Source organism: Carassius auratus, chromosome 16 (assembly GCF_003368295.1).
Source record: "Carassius auratus strain Wakin chromosome 16, ASM336829v1, whole genome shotgun sequence".
In the NCBI taxonomy this organism is placed as follows: Eukaryota; Metazoa; Chordata; class Actinopteri; order Cypriniformes; family Cyprinidae; genus Carassius; species Carassius auratus.
In genome coordinates, this window is record NC_039258.1 from 14,749,062 (window position 1) to 14,768,875 (window position 19,814).

The 19,814-nt window shown below is 38.0% G+C and overlaps 1 protein-coding gene across 7 annotated transcripts in view; it reads right to left on the reverse strand.

Annotated features, from left to right (window-relative positions):
- Window positions 1-631: 631 nt before the first annotated feature.
- Window positions 632-19,814, reverse strand: part of myh14 (myosin, heavy chain 14, non-muscle) — a 37,667-nt gene continuing 18,484 nt past the window's right edge. For 5 of the 7 annotated variants that reach the window (XM_026284293.1, XM_026284292.1, XM_026284289.1 and 2 more), the window contains 27 exons: window positions 19,559-19,764; window positions 17,643-17,764; window positions 17,265-17,334; window positions 16,903-17,063; window positions 16,721-16,829; window positions 15,805-15,936; window positions 15,491-15,697; window positions 15,280-15,417; window positions 15,075-15,198; window positions 13,908-14,079; window positions 13,588-13,800; window positions 12,009-12,153; window positions 11,688-11,894; window positions 11,014-11,118; window positions 10,183-10,335; window positions 9,844-10,092; window positions 8,962-9,174; window positions 8,619-8,831; window positions 8,348-8,509; window positions 8,084-8,212; window positions 7,905-7,993; window positions 7,597-7,720; window positions 7,307-7,515; window positions 6,422-6,530; window positions 5,860-6,032; window positions 5,485-5,511; window positions 4,186-4,375 (listed from right to left, as the gene is read on the reverse strand). In XM_026284293.1, coding sequence (XP_026140078.1) covers window positions 4,186-4,375; window positions 5,485-5,511; window positions 5,860-6,032; window positions 6,422-6,530; window positions 7,307-7,515; window positions 7,597-7,720; window positions 7,905-7,993; window positions 8,084-8,212; window positions 8,348-8,509; window positions 8,619-8,831; window positions 8,962-9,174; window positions 9,844-10,092; window positions 10,183-10,335; window positions 11,014-11,118; window positions 11,688-11,894; window positions 12,009-12,153; window positions 13,588-13,800; window positions 13,908-14,079; window positions 15,075-15,198; window positions 15,280-15,417; window positions 15,491-15,697; window positions 15,805-15,936; window positions 16,721-16,829; window positions 16,903-17,063; window positions 17,265-17,334; window positions 17,643-17,764; window positions 19,559-19,764 — 4,151 coding nt within the window. Of the gene's footprint in view, window positions 4,376-5,484; window positions 5,512-5,859; window positions 6,033-6,421; window positions 6,531-7,306; window positions 7,516-7,596; window positions 7,721-7,904; window positions 7,994-8,083; window positions 8,213-8,347; window positions 8,510-8,618; window positions 8,832-8,961; window positions 9,175-9,843; window positions 10,093-10,182; window positions 10,336-11,013; window positions 11,119-11,687; window positions 11,895-12,008; window positions 12,154-13,587; window positions 13,801-13,907; window positions 14,080-15,074; window positions 15,199-15,279; window positions 15,418-15,490; window positions 15,698-15,804; window positions 15,937-16,720; window positions 16,830-16,902; window positions 17,064-17,264; window positions 17,335-17,642; window positions 17,765-19,558; window positions 19,765-19,814 lie in introns of all 7 variants that reach the window. The other 2 variants (XM_026284288.1, XM_026284291.1) reach the window with 2 other exon arrangements.

Sequence of the window (19,814 nt, forward strand, 5' to 3'; positions counted from 1 at the left end):
AAATTTAAACTGATTTTATTTAAAGAGCAAGTGTTTCATTATCTTTGGTCCGATATGGTTGGGAAGGCTTAAAAAAATGCTTTAAAAGTTATATATTATTGTATTTTTGCATTTAAGTTAAATGTCTATTTATTTATCAATTTAAAGTGATTTATTAATTTATAATTTTATTGTTATACATAACCACGCTTTTTAATGTATAATGACGTTTTAAATTTCTATTTAATTGAAAAGCAATTCACTAATTATTATTAGTTTATTTTATTGTTAGATATAAATATATTTTAAAACTTGGCATACTGCAAAACAATTTAAAATGTCTAATAATTTGTCAAATTCAACTGTGATTTCTGTTTTTGGTTAATAAACGGATTCATTCTGTTTGTTTTCAAGTGTATTTCATTCCCTCCCTGTAATTGTAAGTGGCACTATGCAGATGGTGAATTGATAGTGTGTTAGCGTGAAAATAAACCACACTGATTTCAAAACCAATGGTATATTAAAATTCACCCCAGTCTCAATTTATCATTATAGCAAAATAAAGCAAAAGATCAAATAAACAACATGGTTCAAAATTCAAGTTCCACAAATGCAAAAAAAAGCACAGAGTCCTCTTCAGAAACACTTCAGATACAAACATGTTTCTCCACTGGAGTTTTAATTCCTTTTCATACATATTCTCAGCTATTGTCCACTCGTTTGACTCATCAAAGCTGCATTATCAAGCACAGGTTCAGTATAACAAAGCTCATTTATCAAACTAAAATATAGCATTCAAAGAAACACGACTGTTTTTTTTATTTTATTCAAATGCACTCCAAATTGATTTTATGAGTTTGAACAGCTCTGCAAATCTGTCCGTTAAATGTACAAATAAATTAAAATGACTCAGATTATAGGCAGATGTAATTTAGGAACATGGACAAATAAGAAGAATAAAAACAATCTGTTGTACAAGGCTTGAGTCTTTTGGCTTGTGTGTGCGCTCCTACCATTTTGTCTTAACAGCGTGGTTTCCTTCCGTTCAATCAACATTTTTCAACTAAATACAATTTCGAGGGCAGATACTGTTGCCGAACCACACAGGTGGTAATAACTGCGCTAATAACAGTGTAATAAACTCTTCAGTGCATCAAATTGTAATCTCACAGGCTGAACAGATCTTAAATATGTTCAAATACTTAATGGCGGCGACAGACAATTATTATTCACAGTTTAACACTGTTATCGCTGGAAAAGCTAGAGCAGCGTATTAAAATGCTTATCAGCTCAACAATATCTATGAAGGACAGTATAAGAGACTTGCGTTTAGTGAAGGTCAAGGGAACTTGCATTTGTCATGAATTCATCAATTAAAAAACAAAAAAACATTTCAGAACCAATCAACACCTTTAATCCAAAAAGTTTCTACGAGAAGGATGTCTGAGTCAGATTGCTGTTAGGGAGACCTAATAGTGTCATTTATTTATCAAATTCCAGACCGCGTGTATTTTCTGCAGATACTACAGGCACTGTTGACATGCATACAGCTAAAATAATGTCCCTTTAGTCATTCATATGCACAAGATTGTGTGTAACAGACGCTTTGAACCATAAATATCACCACATTCAAAAATGAACAAACAAACAAACAGTCAAACAAAAATATAATATGTCCTTTTGATAAAAAAAAAAAAAAGTTGCATTGATATAACGAGATAAGTAATAACTACCAGCCTTCAAACCCTGGGAAAACAGGCAAGATATTATATGTTTATAACTTCACAAGTTCACACCATGAGACAGAAACTCAGAAATCCTGATAACAGACTTCTCACTCTTGCCCAGTGTCAATGTTACATTCTTTGAGGTCCGCTGCAGCTCATTTAGTGAAAATTTATTTTTTTATGCTGTCCAGTGTTACTGACTGATACCCTGCTAACTGTAAACCCATCCTTACCCTCAAATCTCTTTCATTTTGCCTTGTTTTCACTTAATATTGCAAACTATACAACAACCATGACATGTCTATGTGCAGACAAAAAAAATCAATACAAAACAAAATAAATAGACTGCATACTGGAATTCTCTTATTTGATAAAAATTACAACAAGTCTGGAGCCGATGTGTTAAGACATAAATTAAGAAATCCTAACTACCTATCTATGTCACTACCAACAAAAGCGTCCCTTTAGAGTTACCTAACTATCTATGCACAGTATCTAAAAGGGTCTGATCTGCAGCACAGATACCATGAACTTAATAGAGAGCTGAACTGAATACTAAAGTTTGAAGGAGATCACAGAAGGTATATTTCAGATACCTAAGAGTCGTTACTGTTAAATCTACATGGAGGTGGCTGCTTTTCTTTTGTTTTCTGCTATAAGTCCAGTATGTGTTTGACCTTTTATGTATTTTTTAAATTTTATTTTCTGTATCCTCATTTATTTATTTTTCTTATGGTCAGGTTAAGGCTAAGATGTAAAAGCTATAATGGCCAGCTCAAATTTGTAGCATATTCATTTAATAGAAAAGCATTTTTCTCTTTCTCACTTGTCTGTCTTTGTTTTATACAATCATAGCCATCTATGGAAGCCCGTTTTTACCTCAGAGTAAAAAATAAAAAAGATAACTGTGACATTTTAAAATAAGATATAAAGTCACAATTAGGAGTTATAAGGGCAGATTTACAATCAGCTTGCGCCAGCGCAAACCCTCATTCGGAGTTAAAAAACCAACTGTCAGGATTTACTAAAGACAAGCAGTGAGAAATTAGCGCTGAAAAGGCATGGGCGCAGTTATTTTTTTGCAATTCGGTTATTTTTGCAATTCACTTGATTTAATATGCATTTGTAGGAGTTTTTCTTTCAATCTGTAAATTTATGGAAGGTAAGTATTTAAAAGAATCACACAACGCGATTTACTTGCGTTTGAAAGTTCACTGGAATTTGCTCCAATATTTAATTAGTCTTATAGCAGGCAGTAATTTGCATTTTCATCATGGAAATGAAATGTTACGTCCGTGTTCTTTAATGTGCATCTTATCAGTAAATAACCTGCAGAATTTTTCCCTACCATCTGCACTTTTATCGAAGTGCTCTCTAACGCTAATTTGTAAATCTAGCCCATAAAGTGTTACTGCACGATAGAAAGTTATGTCAAATTTTAAGTTACAAAGTTACAATTAATGGAAACAAGCTCGCAACTGCGAGATGTAACGTTGCAATTGCGAGGTATATAGTCAAACCTTGTCACATTTTGACATATAAGACCACAAATGTGAGTTATAAAACTGCAATTGTAAAAAAAAACTAACTTGTTTGTGAGACGTAAAGTGACAATATATGAAGTCATTCATTGCGATTGAGAAAAACAAACTTTCATTTGTGACATATTTAGTCACACTATTAAGAAAGAAAGTTGCAGTTGTGAGGTATAGTCACATTGTGATATAAAGTCACAATTACGATAATCAAAATTGCGGTGGTGACATAAAATTGCAATTACCTTTTTTTTTTCTTTACTGGGGTGGAAATGGGCTTCCATAATCATCCCCTCTGCCTAATTTTGTATAACAAAAAGCATTGTTCTCTATTTATCTGAAGAATAGCAATCACTTTTAAAATTCAAACACAGAGATATTCTATAATACCTTGATCCTGTTCAACTCTCAATTTCTTAAAACATTACATCATTTTTTGAGAGAGAGAAAGTTTCTCAGTGCTTCGAGGGTTTGATGGCTTGTGCGAGCACAGAGGATGCATTCTAGCCTGATCGTGGATCATCTATGCAATACCCGATGGCCTTTGATTGCCATCAACATGCAAATTTTTTTCCTAAACACATGGCTTTTGATTGATTGAGAGAGAGCTTGAGATGGCCGTCATAATTCTACCACAACAAGCCTGATATACTGCACCGATATACAGTACTTGTATTTCCCAAGGAATGCTGGGAAATGCCGTTGTCTTAAAACTGCAGTCTTTACTGACTGCTTGCTTGGTTTAAATAGTACTATAAGAGTACTGCACCAGTCTTTCTCCATCTTGCATGCTAATTCATCTGTTCATTTAAAATCAATAAATCACATTAACTAGCTTCAAGTTACTGTATGTGTGACAGCACGGATGTTCTGTTATGTGTATGATTGCGAAAGCTATGTAAGTTAAACCAGTAAAACTGTCCATCTATCACACTCTCCCCTTCTTATTCAGCGTCGGTAAGGCTGTATGGAGGAGGGGGGCCCAGGGCGTTGTCTGAGGGTGTGGGGGTACCCGGCGGGCCGCTGGACGGGGTGGGAGAAGCACCTGGATCCTCAGAATCAGAGTTCTCCTGAGAAAGGTCATCCACCAGAGCCCTGCGGCCAGCACGCATGGAGATAGGGAGCGGAGCTCGCCTGAGACACAAACACAGATATAGAGAATTAACTGCAATTCATGCACAAAATATAATATAGATATACAGTGTCCCCAAACCATTATATATGAATTCGACACAAAATATCAAAGCAAGTTTTGACTTTTCTAGACATTTTCACACATAGCTGTTAAGTTCAGAAGTTATTTGACAATAAAACAAAAACAAAAAAAACAAACAACATTTTGCTTTAAAACAATTGTGCTATAAACAAAAACAAAAGCCAAAATACTGTTTAATAATATTTTTGTCAAGTGTTTCGTTTTAACATTTAACCAGTGTTCTCGAACTCAATTCCTGGAGGGCCACAGCTCTGCAGAGTTTAGCTCCAAATCACACCTGCTTGGAAGTTTCTAGTGATCCTGAAGAGCTTTATTAGCTGGATCAGGTGTGTTTGATTAGGGTTGGAGCTAAACTGTGCACAGCTGTGGCCCTCCAGAAATTGAGTTTGAGCCAAATGCTATAAACAAACAGAAAAAACAGCCAAAATAGCATATTGCTTTAAGATGTTTTGTCCAATAAACAAAACAAGAAAACAAAAAACTCAAGCCAAAATACAGTGTAATAACGTTTTTGTCAGATGTTTTGCTTTAACACATTTTGTCTAATAAACACAAGAAAAAAAAGCCCAAATAGTGTAATAACTTTTTTTGTCATATATTTTGACCCCAAAACATTTTGTCCTATAAAGAAAACAAAACAAAACAAATCAATACAAAACAAGTTGTTTTGATATTTTGTTCCCCGATTAAGTGTAAAAAAATACTGTTTGGGTTCACTGTTTACAAACTGGAAGAAAGAAAGGAAAAAAGAGAGGACGATGAAAGAGTGAAACTAAGTCCATGATTGGTGGAAGAGAGAATCTGTGATTCATCACCATCTATAATCACAAAGTGACCCATAATTCAATGTAGATTACACCATCTTAATATGCTACTGAATAAATCAGTTACAAAGGACTAAAAAGGGCACCTCTACACCCCTTTACAGTCTCAACAGGGCACCTCTACACCACTAGAATCAAAAGGAGAAAGGATAATTGCTCAGAGAGGAACATAAAGCACACAATGGTCACACACGAAAACCTACTGTTCTGACTTCTGTCGTTCTGTGATGCTGAGTGGGTGTAGGAGACAGACAGACAAATATGGATGGACACACAATCAGACACATTAGATGAGGCAATGAGTGAATGAAACATGCACATACAGTGAAGAAATGGTTTGATGACATGCACATATACAATATTTATATATGAACAGAATGACTAGATCTTCCACTGTAATATAAGCACAACATATGGCAAGTTACCTATTTTGTTCTGTTCTGTGATATTTGATACATACTGTAAAAATAAGTATCTTGTCATGGTCTGGGCTTCTTGTTGCTTTTTAGCTGTCTGGTTAGGACACGGTGTTGCTCTCTTTGAATTTGAAGCACTGTCATAACCATCCTAATCTTTACCTGAGTTGGGAGCGGAGAGTGTTGAGCTCGCGGTTCATGATCTGCATGCTGTCGCTCATTTCCTCCAGCTCTCGCTGTAGCTTCCTGCGCTGAGCGTTGGAGCGAGAGTTCTCCTCCTCCACCTCCTCTAACTGCCTCTTCAGCTGACGGAGACGTCCCATAGACTTATCCAACTACAAAAAGAGAGATTTTAGAACTGTACAATTTCATGTGTGCTATGCTATCCATAACAAATAATATGCATCCTGCAAATCATGTGATGAGTTTCCAGAAGTTAATGAAGGCTGGTAAGGTAGCATTAGCTACTTATGATATATAATATAAGCTGTTGTAGAGTTTAGCAATTATGTTTCTGACAAGAAAATGCATTTAAAAGAAGAAATACAGACTGAATGGATAATAAGCAATGCTTTGCGGGATGAGTTCATTTTATCTCAAGCTGATTGATTTGGCTGAGAGTTTAGAACCCTTTATTGAAATGTTACATGGAGAACTGCGTTAAAGAAGGTCTAAATCCTACACAGTTCTCCAGAGAGACACTGATGATTTTTTTTAGGAGTACCTGTTCTCTATACTGATCTGCATGTCTCCTTTCATCTTCCACCTGTATCAGAACTTCTTTCAGTTTCTTCTCCGTTTTCCTCACAAGCTTATTGGCCATGGCTCGCTCCCTAGGAAGGGAGAAAAAGGGAGAGAAGACACACAAAACATCACATTGCTGGTTTGATCTTTACAGTAAATTTACATCCTTAAAAATCTAATTCACACAAAAAAAATCTGTCATCATTTTTTGCTTTTTTTAGAAACTGTACACTCTTGTAGATATAATGAAATTGAATAGTAACCCTAGATTTCAAGCATTATTTTTAGTGAATAATCTTAGTTTGTTGGTCACACAAAGCTATCAGATGGCTTTCAAGCACATTAAATATTACACGTAAGTTGTATAGGCCATATTTAAAATAATTTTAATGAAACGTTTCGTCCTGTTTAGATTTTTACCTGAACTATAAGTAAAAGAACACTTTTTTTTTCATGGAATAAGGGTTTTAAAAGACCAATAAAATGACTGCTTTAACTGTACTGACAATATCAGATGAGAACATTATCTCAACATCGTCACTGTTATTGAACTTAGTCGAGCTGAATAACGAAACGTTTACCTTCTGCAGAAGTTGAGCTAGATATTGACACTATTATCTTCAGTAAAACTGCTTTACAGTTTAAAGCCATGAATAATTTCAAAACGGACTAATCTTATAACACTAGCAATTTTATTTTCCTGTTTATTAATGTGAAGTGGCTTTGAAGCAATCTGCATTGTATTAAATGCTATAACAATATGACTTCATTTGAATCGACTCGAATAAGAAACCATGCTGTTTTGGAAAGACATCTGTACATTCGACTTCCCCGTTTTTCTTTAGCTCCCCCTCTGTTTTCTTACTGTCTCTCCTGCTCCAGTTGTTCCTCCGCAGATTCTATCTTGGCCTCCAGGGCGGCGACACTGAGGCGATGTTTTCCCTTCACTGTTCCCTCCATCTCACTGAGACGAGTTTTCAGCTCTTTATTCTGCCTCTCCAGAGTCTCTCGTGCGCTCTCGCTCTTCTGTGCCAGCGTCCTCTCTCCAGATAACTGGACTGTAAGTGTCTCAACCTAAAAGAAACAGAGAGAAGGGCTCTGTCTCTGTGTATTTGTCTGGTAGTATAGTCTGTGTTTGTGTGTTTCTTTGTCTACCTGCAAAGTGCTCTTCCTCTGCCTCTCGGCTAATAGTTCAGCGTTACTTTGTTCCTCCTCTAACTCTTCCTCCAGCTGAGTGATTCTGGCCTCAAGACGCCGCTTCTCTTCCAACAGTGCAGATCTGCAGGGGAAACGAAGTTTCACAACATGAATCCTATTTACTTTTCTAATAAATAGGCCTGGTGTTCAATAATGTGGACCTATGTATTGTGCACAATAAGACAAGGAACATGTATTAAGAGAGTAAGAATGGGGAAACTGTAATTTCATCATCACTGAACCTCAGCACAAGCACAGATACTGACTTTCCAGTTGTACTGTTGATGATTTCATCTGCCAGTTCTTCTCTCTCCTGTTGGGCCTGTCTCCGCTGCCTCTCAGAAACAGCCAGCTCCTGAGAGAATGTCATAAGAAGAGCACAAACAAAAGAATAAGAGACTCAAAGTAGTTCAATCATCTGGGTTACACAGGCAGAGGAACACACCTCTGTCAGCTGTAATAGTTCTGCTTCCAGCGTCTGCAGCCGTTTCTCGCTGTCCTTTGACTGGGCAACAATCTCGTCTCGAGCCAACTTGGTCTCATCAAGCTCACGGATAAGCTCCTTCATCTGAGTCTGGAAAACACAGAGGAACACAATGAATATTTACATCAGGGCTTTTCAGCTGATTTTTTTCGACTACTCTGGTTTATTTGAATGAAATCTGTCCTTTTGTTGTGGTTTATCTAATGATCAATTAAACTGACGAACCTGGAGACGTTTCATCTGTCTTAGTGCTTCCTCTCTGCCCCGATTGGCTGCTTCCACCTGAGTCTCCGCCTCCTGCAGCTCTGTCTCCAGTTGTTTTTTGACAGTCAAAGCCTGAGCTCTCTGAGTCTTCTCCTCTTCAAGCATTGTTTCAAGTTCTCGCACCTGAACAAGTGACAGAAGAAACAAATAAAGAGCAGGAGAAAAAAGGTGGTTATTTACAATTCTTTTCAAATATATTCTCATCGCTTCACTTCAGCTGAAGGCAGTTTACCTGTTTGTTGAGTGCTCTCCTCTTTTCTTCTCCTTTCTCCTCTTTAGTGCTGATCTCTCTCTCAAACTGAGCTCTAAGAGCCTGAAGGGTGACTTCCAGTCTGAGGCGAGCGTTCTCAGCTTCTGTCAGCTCATCCTCCAGCTCCTGGGTCTGTTCTTTCAGAGACTGGGCTTCTGTTTCCAAAGCCCGTCGAGAACGCTCTAGCTCATGAACCTGAAGAGGCGTGACAAAGGCAAAAAAAATTGATTTTTTTTAGCACAGAATAAGCTCTTGTTATGTATACACTATAAATAAATGTTAATAAATATCATATGAGAGTGCATTGGTAAAAAGCAAGTTGTACATTTTTGCCCACGTCATCTTGGGCGTTGACGAGCTGCTCCATCTCCAGGCGGAGCTGCTTATTGGTTCTCTCCAGCTCATCTCTCTGCTCTGTTGCTTCATGCAATGCCCTTGAGAGGGACAGGAAACGCGTCTCCTTCTCTCGACTCTCTGCTTCTGCGCGGTCCCGTTCCTCCAGCAGCCGAGCACTAACTGCTTTCTCCTCTGCCAAACACTGAAGGTTAAGGGTCAAAGGGTGAGGAACCTCTTGAGCTGCACTTCTCATTTTCAAGGCTTTTTACTTTTTACCATAGCCAATCCAGCCATCTATCCATCAGCAACCAGCCAGTCTCTCCATCCATCCATCTATCCACCATTACATCTATCCATACATACTTCCATTTATCATCCATCCATTCATCCACCAGTCAGCCCATCCATCCACCATATAATCCATCCATCAGTTCATCCATTTATCATCCATCCATCCATCCATTTACCAGTTAATCTATCCATCCATCCATTTATCATCCATCCATCCACCAGTCAATCTATCTAACATTCGTCCATCCACCTGTCAATCCATCCATCATTCCTTTCATCTCTCCAGCCATCCAAGTGAATCCATTCATGTATCTATTCATCAAGTCAAACCATCCATCCCTCCACCATCCCATAAATTAATCCTTCCATCCACAAGTCAATCACTCCATCATTCCATCCATCTCTATATGCATGCATTCATTTAGTCGAACCATCCATCCAACCCTTTGATCCACCAGTCAGACCATCCATTTATTCAGTCAATCCATCCTTCCAACCATCCAATCAATCTAACATCTATCCATCCATCCATCCATCCATCCATCCAACCATCCCTCCCTCTCAGTGTTTCCTACTGTACCTGATCAAATTTCTTCTGTCGTTTCTCCAGAGCAGTGCAGTTCTGTCTTTCTCTCTGCAAAGCAATTGTCATGTCCTCTATCTCTTCTCTCAGCCGTTCTTTCTGTCTCTCTATGCGTTCTTTCTCTTCTTCTTTGGCTCTCTCTCTCTGTACGGCGTTCTCCAGCTCTCTCTGCATCTTCCTCCTGGCCTCCTCCCCGACCTCCACCGCTGTATTCACTTCCTCTGTCTGCTTCTTTAGATCAGACAGCTGCATGGACACATAAGCATACAGTAATATCATAAAACAGAGTAAAGATACAACAACAGGTTTCTAGATGAGTGAAACATGGATGTGTACCTGTTGTGTGTGGTTCTGAATCTGGCGTGTAAGTTCTCTGGTCTTCTCCTCCTCCTCCTCTAGTCTCTCCATCAATCCAGCTTTTTCTTCCTCTAGAGCACGCACACGTGAGCCCAGTGCCAACTTCTGCCGTGTCTCTTCCTGCAGTAGATCCTAAAAAATAGCAAACACACACGCATACATTAAGCATGCTTAAGAAACCATCATATTCACAGTCAGAGAGACATCACAGTCTCTAAGATCTGCTTTAAAATGTAAAAACAATCAGAGGATTTCATTTCCTATTCATCCATCCAGCCATCATACAATGTGTTTCTTCAAAATCAGTTGAATTAAATGGTTAGTACACCCAAAAATGAAAATTAGCCCAAAAATTACTCACCTTGGAGTCTTGATGACTTTCTTCTTTCATACGAATCCAGTCAGAGTTATTTTAAAAATGTTCATTGATCTTTAGATTAAAGTGATTATTATGTTTTGAATATGGAAATATTTCTTACATTCGTTACAGGAGGCCTTTGTTCACCCCCCAGAGCGAATGTGAGAAAGTAATGCTTTTTTTAATGTATGTGCTTTCTATTAAACTTCTTTTGGACCGATGCAGTGCAACACCCGCTGAGTGGCATCAAAGAGCTTGAAAGATCAAAGACATTTTTAAAAATAACTCTGACTGAATTTGTCTGAAAGAAGAAAGTCATATACATCCAAGATGACTTCAGGGTGACTAATTTATGGCTTAATTTTCATTTTTGGCTGAACTAAACCTTTAAGTCCCATTAGCCTATTAATATGTAGCGGAAGAGAGCAAATTAAAACACAGACACAAGTTACCTGCACATCATGAAGTTGGCTCTCCAGACTGCTGACCTCCTTACTTAGGCGGTGAGATTTGGACTCAGATGAGGATAGGGAACTGGACAGAGACTCGAGCTCCGACTGAGAGGGAGAGGGAGAGAATTCAGTGTTTGGATGTTTTTAAAACTGGTTTGATTTATTGGTTAGTTTGTAACATTGTGGTTGGTAAACAAGCCAATTACCAGCTTGGACCAGCTAAAGACCAGTTTGGACCAATTAGAAACCAGATACCATGTAACAAAATTGCTACCAGCTTAAACTAGATTTTCCAGAAAGGGAAGGATTTCTGTGGGCAAAACTTTTTTTGCCATTGTCTACTGTCAATAGTGTAGCAATGTACTGTATGAAGCATAGCTCTCAAAGAACTCGCTTTCAAACCAAAGTTGTTTTCATTGTTCAGCTCAACTAATTCACTTAACCAACTTTTGTTTCCAACAGATTTCTGGATTTTAACTGTAAAAATTGGCCCAAAACACAAGCTGAGTTTACATGAATTAGACCATCATCAGGTGCTGTTCCCAGGTGCCCACCAGAAATCAGTAAAAAAAAAATGTTTATTTTCCATAAATCAAGATTTTGAACTCTGATGTAAAATAGCCTTGGGTCCACACTGTGAAATTAGTGGCCTTAGTTGAAAGGCTCATTTCTACCTGGAGTTTACTGAGTCGCTCCTCTCGCTCCTCTCTTTCTCTCTCAGCCTGTGTGAGGCGTGCGTTGAGTTCCTGTAACTGTCCCTCTGCTCGCTTTCTGCCCCTCTCGCTCTCCATCTTCCCTCCCTGTAAAGTCTTCAGCTCAGCGCTCAGGTTCATCCGCTCCTCCTCCAGAATGGCCTTGGCCTTCTCCAGAGACTGACGGGACTGTGAACATACACGCACATCAAAGGTTGGCAACTTAGAAATACAAACCTGACTTCCCAGGGTAACAACAGCTTGTAAACAAGTTGCATTTGACGTAAATGCTAAGAGACGCACTCTTTTGGCGTTGTCCAGCTGCTCCTGTAGGGAGTCTATAGCAGCGGTGTGTTTGATGCGGAGCTCTGACAGCTGGGCTTCGTGACGACGAGTCTCCTCCTCCAAACATCTCTGAAGCTCTCCTAATTCAGCCTCACGACGAGACCTTAACAAACACACATGATTCAAATCAGGATAAATAAAGCTGTTCAAAATGCCTACGTTAAAATAAAGTCTACTTTTCTGATAATTGTCATGAATGTGCACTTGAAGTGCACTTCAAATCTTAATATATATATATATTTTTTATATTGTACTTGTTGGTAATATAATATTAAATAAATAAAAGGCCACTTAAGTGTGTATCATGAAACTCTACTGTCTTTAAGAACACTTAAGTACACATTTAAAAAGTGCACAATTAGAGGTTTTAAAGTACAAATTGTTGTTTTAATCTTTTTTTGTGTTTTAAAGTACACTTATGTTACATACTAAAGCACATGTAAAGTACTTAGTAATGTGTTGAGTAAAGTAACACATACATTTAAATAAAAGCTTCACTAAAAATGTGATGAAAGTATATTGTAGTTTACCATAAATGCTTGTAACTACATTTGGCAGTACACTATTTTAAACCACACAATTAAAGCAATTCTGAAATAATATATGAAAATATAAATTACATATGAAAGTGTACTTAAGTCCTGTTAAGATGGGCGTACACGGTGCGATTTTTGCTGTCGTACGAGTTCGCATGTGATTTTTTTCAATCGTGTGGAAATCGCGTATTCTCGTATGGTCGCGGCTCGTATCATTTGCGATGAATTACGAGCCGAGCAGAGTGGCTTACGAGCACTTCCCGACCTTGCGATCATTTTTAAACATGTCTAAAAAGTTTGTGAGCTATCGGTTTGAATTTGTGCCATTTGTGCTGTTGAACGAGCCGATTTGTTGATTTATCTGAAGTTGACCAATCACGAACTACGAAAACCACAGAAGAAGAAAGACGAAGACGGCAGCTGAAGTCTGTCAGCAACAGCGAGCGCTGTATGATGTTTCTAGCAACGTATTTCAACTTCGTGCGATTGCTTCTGGAATTCGCAGGTTGTAAAATCGTGTCGTATATCATCTCGTCCGTACGATTTTCAGATAAACTCACTCGTGCCGTGTGCGTGAACATACGATCTTCCGACCATCCGAATTCGCACCGTGTACGCCCGCCCATAAAGTAGCTCAAAACAGCATACTGAAGTTAAGTTACACTTAAACTGAAAAAAATTATATTATACAGTGTGGTTTTTTTTATAGATTTGTATAAATTGAAACTATCATACTTTATTATTTATTTGCAATCAACATTCATTAAGTGTCCAAAATGAGTTCTTCTGTACAGTTTTAAAATATATTAAGTATTCTTTTCAAGTGTATTTCTTTTTTACAAGGGTTTAAGTGTTTTCTCATTTTTTCGTGACAATTTAATATCAATATTTGTCTTTTAGTTGTACAGTTTCTGCCTTTTTTCCAGTAAGTATGTAAAGATTTTCAGTAAATCGTATTTAAAATTGCACACACACACACACACACACACAAACACACACACCTGAGCTCTTGCTGAGCAGCTGTAGTGTCCAGTGTATCTTCTAGTTCAGTCCTCAACGCCTCTAACTCCTCTCCCAGATCTCTCCTCTGTTTCTCAGCTCTCTCCCTCATTCCTTTTTCATTGTCCACCTCCTCTTTGAGCTCAGAGACCTGGGACATGGCCTCTCTCAGGGCTCTCTGAGACTCTGCACGACGTGCCCCCTCTTCTTCCAGCCTGAGGGAGAGTAAATGTAAGATATGTAATTGTTAAGGAGTATTACTTCTTAAAGTGGCTGTGCTACAAGGAATCGCTCTAAGATAGACTTATGTCTGTGCATGTACCGTGTCTGTAGTGTGGTGATCTCTTTCTCTCTCTGGCTCAGGCTGCCTCTCAGCTCAGTGACGAGTAAGCTCAGGTCAGACAGCTGCTCTTGGGCCTCCACTGCCTCTCCTTCCATCCGCCTCTTCCACTTCTCCTGTTCCAGACGGCCCTGCTCTTCCCTCTTCAGACGCTCTGAGGGAAAGGGAAAGACAGTTCTTTACCTGTTTGTCTTTTTATAAAAGAATAGTCCACCCCAAAATAAAAAAAAAAGTTATTTATTTACCATCATGATATTCCAACCCCAACAATCCCAGTAACAGGAAGACAAAAGGAAATTTTTTAAAGAATCTTTATGCTGTCCTTTTGCATACTAAGGTGTTTATATTGAGCATGTAAGACGAGGTTCAAAAAGGTTCGCCATAAAAGCAGTTCATGTGATTTGTTTTTTTGTTCTCCACTGTTGTTGTATGGAAAGGAGATGCATAGATATTCATCAAAAATCTCTCTTTTTAAAGAAATATATGATTGTTGTATATATGAGATACACTATCATTCAAAAGGGGTGAGTGAGATTTTTGAAAGAAGTCTCACCGAGGCTGAACATATTTAATTAAAATACAGTAAACAACAATATCGTGAAATATTATTACAATTTAAAATAATTGTTTTCCGTTTCAATATATTTTAAAATGCAATTTATTCCTGTATGACAAAGCTGAATTTTCAATTTCAGCAGCCATTATTCGAGGCTTTAGTGTCACATGATCATTCAGATATCATTTTAATGATAATCATATGCTAAGCCGTTGCTCAAGAAGCATTTCTTATCATTATCAATGTTGCATAATGTTTTGCTAAAATTATTGTGGAAACTTCCTATTTTAGGATTCTTTGATGAATAGAAAGTGTTATTTGTATCTGGAATATAATTTTTTTGTAACAACCAAATGTCACTTTTGATAAATTTGATAAATAAAAGTATTAAATTCTTAAAAAAAAAAAAAAAAAAAAAAAAAAAAGATATATATATATAATGATCCCAAACGGTGATGTAAATAATGAATTCCATAATTGTGTTTCTGCCAAATGTAATAATGCAGTCTTGAAATCTCCAAACAAAGAGCAAATTAGATCTAATGAATCATCAACAAAGTATTTCAAAGCATAATTAACACAAGGACAGTTACCTTCTAAATCAGCGATGACAGCTTCCTGTTTATTTTTCAGCTTGTTAAGACTCTTCACCTTCTCCTCTTCTTCTGTGAGTTGATCTGTCACTTCGTTCAGTCTCTCTTCCAGATGTTTTTTCTCCTGAGAATGGGAAAGACATATTCTTGAACCGCTGTACCATTCTAGCTGCATTCAAACAGCAGTCCTCTTCTCTTTATCTACCTTGCTTAATCTGTCTCTCTGCTCTCCCACAGTCAGCGTCTCGGCCTCCAGACTCTTCACTTTGCTCTCCAGGGTGACTTTCTCCAGCTGGAGGCGCTGACGTGTCCCCTCTTCCTCCTCGAGCTGTTCCTCCAGATCCTGAGAGAAAGAGACAGTGATGTTGAGAGAATAGTGGACATCAGACGCAGCCAGAAACACTCATCCTCCTCACCTGCACATGTTGCTGCATTCGCTTCTTCTCATTGGTCAGCTGAAGGGCCCTCTCCTCTTCCTCCTCCAATCGGCTCTCGAGCTCGCCCAACACATCTTCAAGCTCCTGTTTGCGACTGGCCAGCCGCGCTCTCATTTCCTCTGCCTCTGCGAATAACTCGGCCTCCGCCTGCAGCTGGTCAGTCAGCACTGACTTCTCCTCCATCAGCTTTCAAAGAGGACATCAAGATGAATGTGGAAATCAAACAAATAAACACTTTCTTTGGATTCCTAATATGCTCAACAAAAATGAGTGAAACGAGGAAATAAAGTTACCTGTTGGTTTTTTCTGTCCAGTTCAGAGAAGTCATGCTCTAGTTTACTCAGATTGTCTTTGGCTTTCTGAAGCTGTGCTTCCCGAGCTTGAATCTCTTCATCCTGGCGGGTCACCTGCAGCAAGGGCTTCACCTGGATAAGAGGTCAAAGGTCACAAAGCAAATAAACACAGAAGACACCCATTCCAAATCTCATTTTCCAAAATTTGGGAATCTGCAAGGGTTAAGTGATATACTTTATTCAGCAAATATCAATAAATGTTGATACTTTTTATACTTTATTTAATGATAATTAATATTTGGCTGTTATTTTTTTGCCCTGTGTTTTTATAGTAATGATAATTCTTAAATAATAATCATTAGTTAATTGTTACAAAAAATACATCAAATAAACAATGTTATTTTAAACTTTCAATTTATCAAAAAATCATGAAAAAAGTATCACAGTTTCCACAGAAATATTAAACAAAACAATCATCTTCAAGTGTGATAATATGACATGTTTCTTGCGCATTAAAATCAGTATATTAAAATGATTTCTAATAGATCATGATAGTGTGGACAGGAGTTATAGCTGCTGAAAATTTGTTTTCATATTAGCTTTAATCCCAAAATAATAGGTGCTCGTGTTTTTCCGGGAAAAATCGGTACAGACTATCTTTCTCTTATGAATATAATAAAACTAAAGACTTTTTGGAGTTATGAAGGATGCAGTACTACTCTATAGGTACTCAAGATTAACAGGATATTGAGTGAAAACGAGCATTTCACCCCCCCCCTTAACAAAACATTATATACTATTTGTGTTTGCATGTTAGCCTTAACTACATTTGAACTAGATGCATTACCTTAAAGTTCAATTAAGCCCTACTTAATTTTTTTTGTATATAAAATGATTATGTAGTGCTGTGTGTTACCTTGGTGAAGAGTCTCCACCACTGCCAGTTTCTGAGCTTCAGGTACGCAGCACAGTTCCTCTGCATCACACGCAGAGCGCTCAGCTGCTGCTGCTTCTTATGGAAAGCCCTGAAAGAACAGGTCAGTTAATACGCATACATACACATACTACACACACACACACACACACACAGATGATTACCTCCTGGCAAGATATCCACGGGCCACGCTCTGGAAGTGGATGATAGTGTCAGTGATCTTCAAGTCTCGTTCTTCCTCCAGATGAGCCAAAACTCCAGCCCGGAAGAACACCTTACTCTGTCCCACCCGGAAAAGGTTCTTGTCCAGCTCCAAAGCACTGATCTGTAAGTCAAGTAACAACACATAATCAACCACCTGTACTGACTAAACTCCAGAATACCAATCAGAGTTCTGAATAAAACACTTAAACATCACTCGTCCTGAAGCATTTGTGCTGTTCACGTTTATTGATCAGAAACACATATCCTCTATCAAATCAATGTTGTGAACTCAATAGGTTTAAGTTTGAATGGAATCACTTACCATTAGCACACACGCCTGTTTGCCATCCATAAAGGTTCGAGGAATAGCATTTGGAGTTAAGATCTCATACCTGAGACAGAAGACAATATAAGATTTTTTATTTATGCAAGCTATACCTATATACACACGTTTACTTGCTTTACTAATGTAAATGGGGACATTCCAAAGATTTCTATTGCTTTACATACAGCTAGTTATGAATAACCTAACCCTAACCGAAAACTTTCTGCATTTTTACAATTTAAATAAAAGTTTATTTTTCAATTTTTAGACCGTTTTAACAAAGAAGGGTGTCCCCAAAAGTAGGTTTTGTCTGATTTAGCTCACTTTTCTTTACAGCTTTTTCCTCAAAGTATATACATAGTAGAATACACGCACCTCTGTCTGAACTCCTGGAATGGGATGCGGTTCGGGAAGCCCTGTCTGCAGATCCTGATTCCCTCCAGCACCCCATTACACCTTAACTGATCCAGAACCAAATGAGGACTCAACTTCCCTGCCTGTGACAATTTCAAGAACAAAAAATTAGGCATGCTACAATATTAAAATGATTAAATGACCAATAAATTCAGTACAAGTTTAAAGTGTAAAAAAAATAAATAAATAAACCACTAAAGATTGAATTAAAATATATATTTGAAATGTTGCACAATGTAAAATGAGACTTGCTTTTACAATGACAGCAATGGCAGAGTGTCAGATGACAGCAAATATAATCGAAATGAGCATGCATAACATTTAGTCTGAAAAGCAAAATAAGCATATATGTTTAGTTTTTTTCCCTCCTGCTGTACATATGTTAGATCCCTAAATATATGTGAAACTCTCAAAAAGAAACTTTAAAAAATGTAAATGTTAAGATGCTAAAGGGCTAGTTCACCCAAATAGAAAAATGATGTCATTAATGACTCACCCTCATGTTGTTCCAAACCCATGAGACCTCCGTTTAGCTTCAGAACACAGTTTAAGAAATTTTAGATTTAGTCTGAGAGCTCTCAGTCCCTCCATTGAAACTGTGTGTACGGTCTACTGTCCATGTCCAGAAAGGTAAGAAAAACATTATCAAAGTAGTCCATGTGACATCGGAGGGTCAGTTAGAATTTTTTGAAGCATCGAAAATACATTTTGGTCCAAAAATAGAAAAAACTACGACTTTATTCAGCATTTTCTTCTCTTCCGTATCTGTTGTGAGACGCATTAATTCACAAATGACTTAAGCTGTTAACTTTTTTAATGTGGCTGACATTCCCTCTGAGTTCAAACAAACCAATATCCCGGAGTAATTCATTTACTCAAACAGTAGACTGACTGAACTGCTGTGAAGAGAGAACTGAAGATGAACACCAAGCTGAGCCAGATAACAAACGAAAGATTGAATCGTTCTCGAGTCAAGAACCGGTAGCATCGGTTTTCGGATCACCAGTAGTTCGGTTCTTTTCTGTGAACTGGTTCTTTCAGACAGTTCGATTCAATAAACTGGTTGAAGAAAATGGTTCACCAGTTATTTTGCGCTCGACATAATGGCGTCATTGGCGATTCCTGCCCTTGATTCAAGCCTTCGGGTTACCTGGGCTCATAACACTAGCACAAAATCAGTTCAGAACAAGTCAATGTTTTGTTCGTTATCTGGCTCGGTGTTCATCTTCAGTTCTCTCTTCACAGCAGTTCAGTCAGTCTACTGTTTGAGTGCATGCATTACTCCGGGATATAGGTTTGTTTTAACTCAGATAGAGTGTCAGACACAAAATAAAAAAGTTAACAGCATAAGTCATTAATGCTTATTGGAGATGCAAACCGATTCAAACTAGTTCAAAAAGATCAGGTTACATCGAATGATTCGTTTGTGAACCGGATATCAGTAAACTGCAGTGTTTTGAACTCGGTCACAACAAGCACGGAAGAGAAGACAATGCTGAATAAAGTCGTAGTTTTTGCTATTTTTGGACCAAAATGTATTTTCAATGCTTCAACAAATTCTAACTAACCCTCTGATGTCACATGGACTACTTTGATGATGTTTTTTTTACATTTCTGGACATGGGCAGTATACCGTACACACAGTTTCAATGGAGGGACTGAGAGCTCTCAGACTAAATCTAAAATATCTTAAACTGTGTTCCGAAGATGAACGGAGGTCTCACTGGTTTGGAACAACATGAGGGTGAGTCATTTATGATATAATTTTTATATTTGGGTGAACTAACCCTTTAAGCTCTTATTGAGTAAAGAGAAGTCCCATGGCAACTTTTCAATTTCTAGTAAGATTCTATAATTCATTTTTGCCTTTTTCTTACCTTTTTCTCATGGTTAGGGATGATGCAGCGCAGGAAGTTGGGGTTGGTGTTGCGGAGGGTGGCCATCAGTTTAGTGAGAGACTCTTTATAGAGCTGTCCCACCGTCCGAAACATGCCCTTCTTTGTCTTGAGCCCGGCGGCCCCAAAACTCACCGGTCCACTGCTCTCACCAGATGACACCTGATCCAGACCCACAATCCTCTCCACTGACAAGCACAAAACAGAGATGTTAACATATAAAATGGACATGTGTATG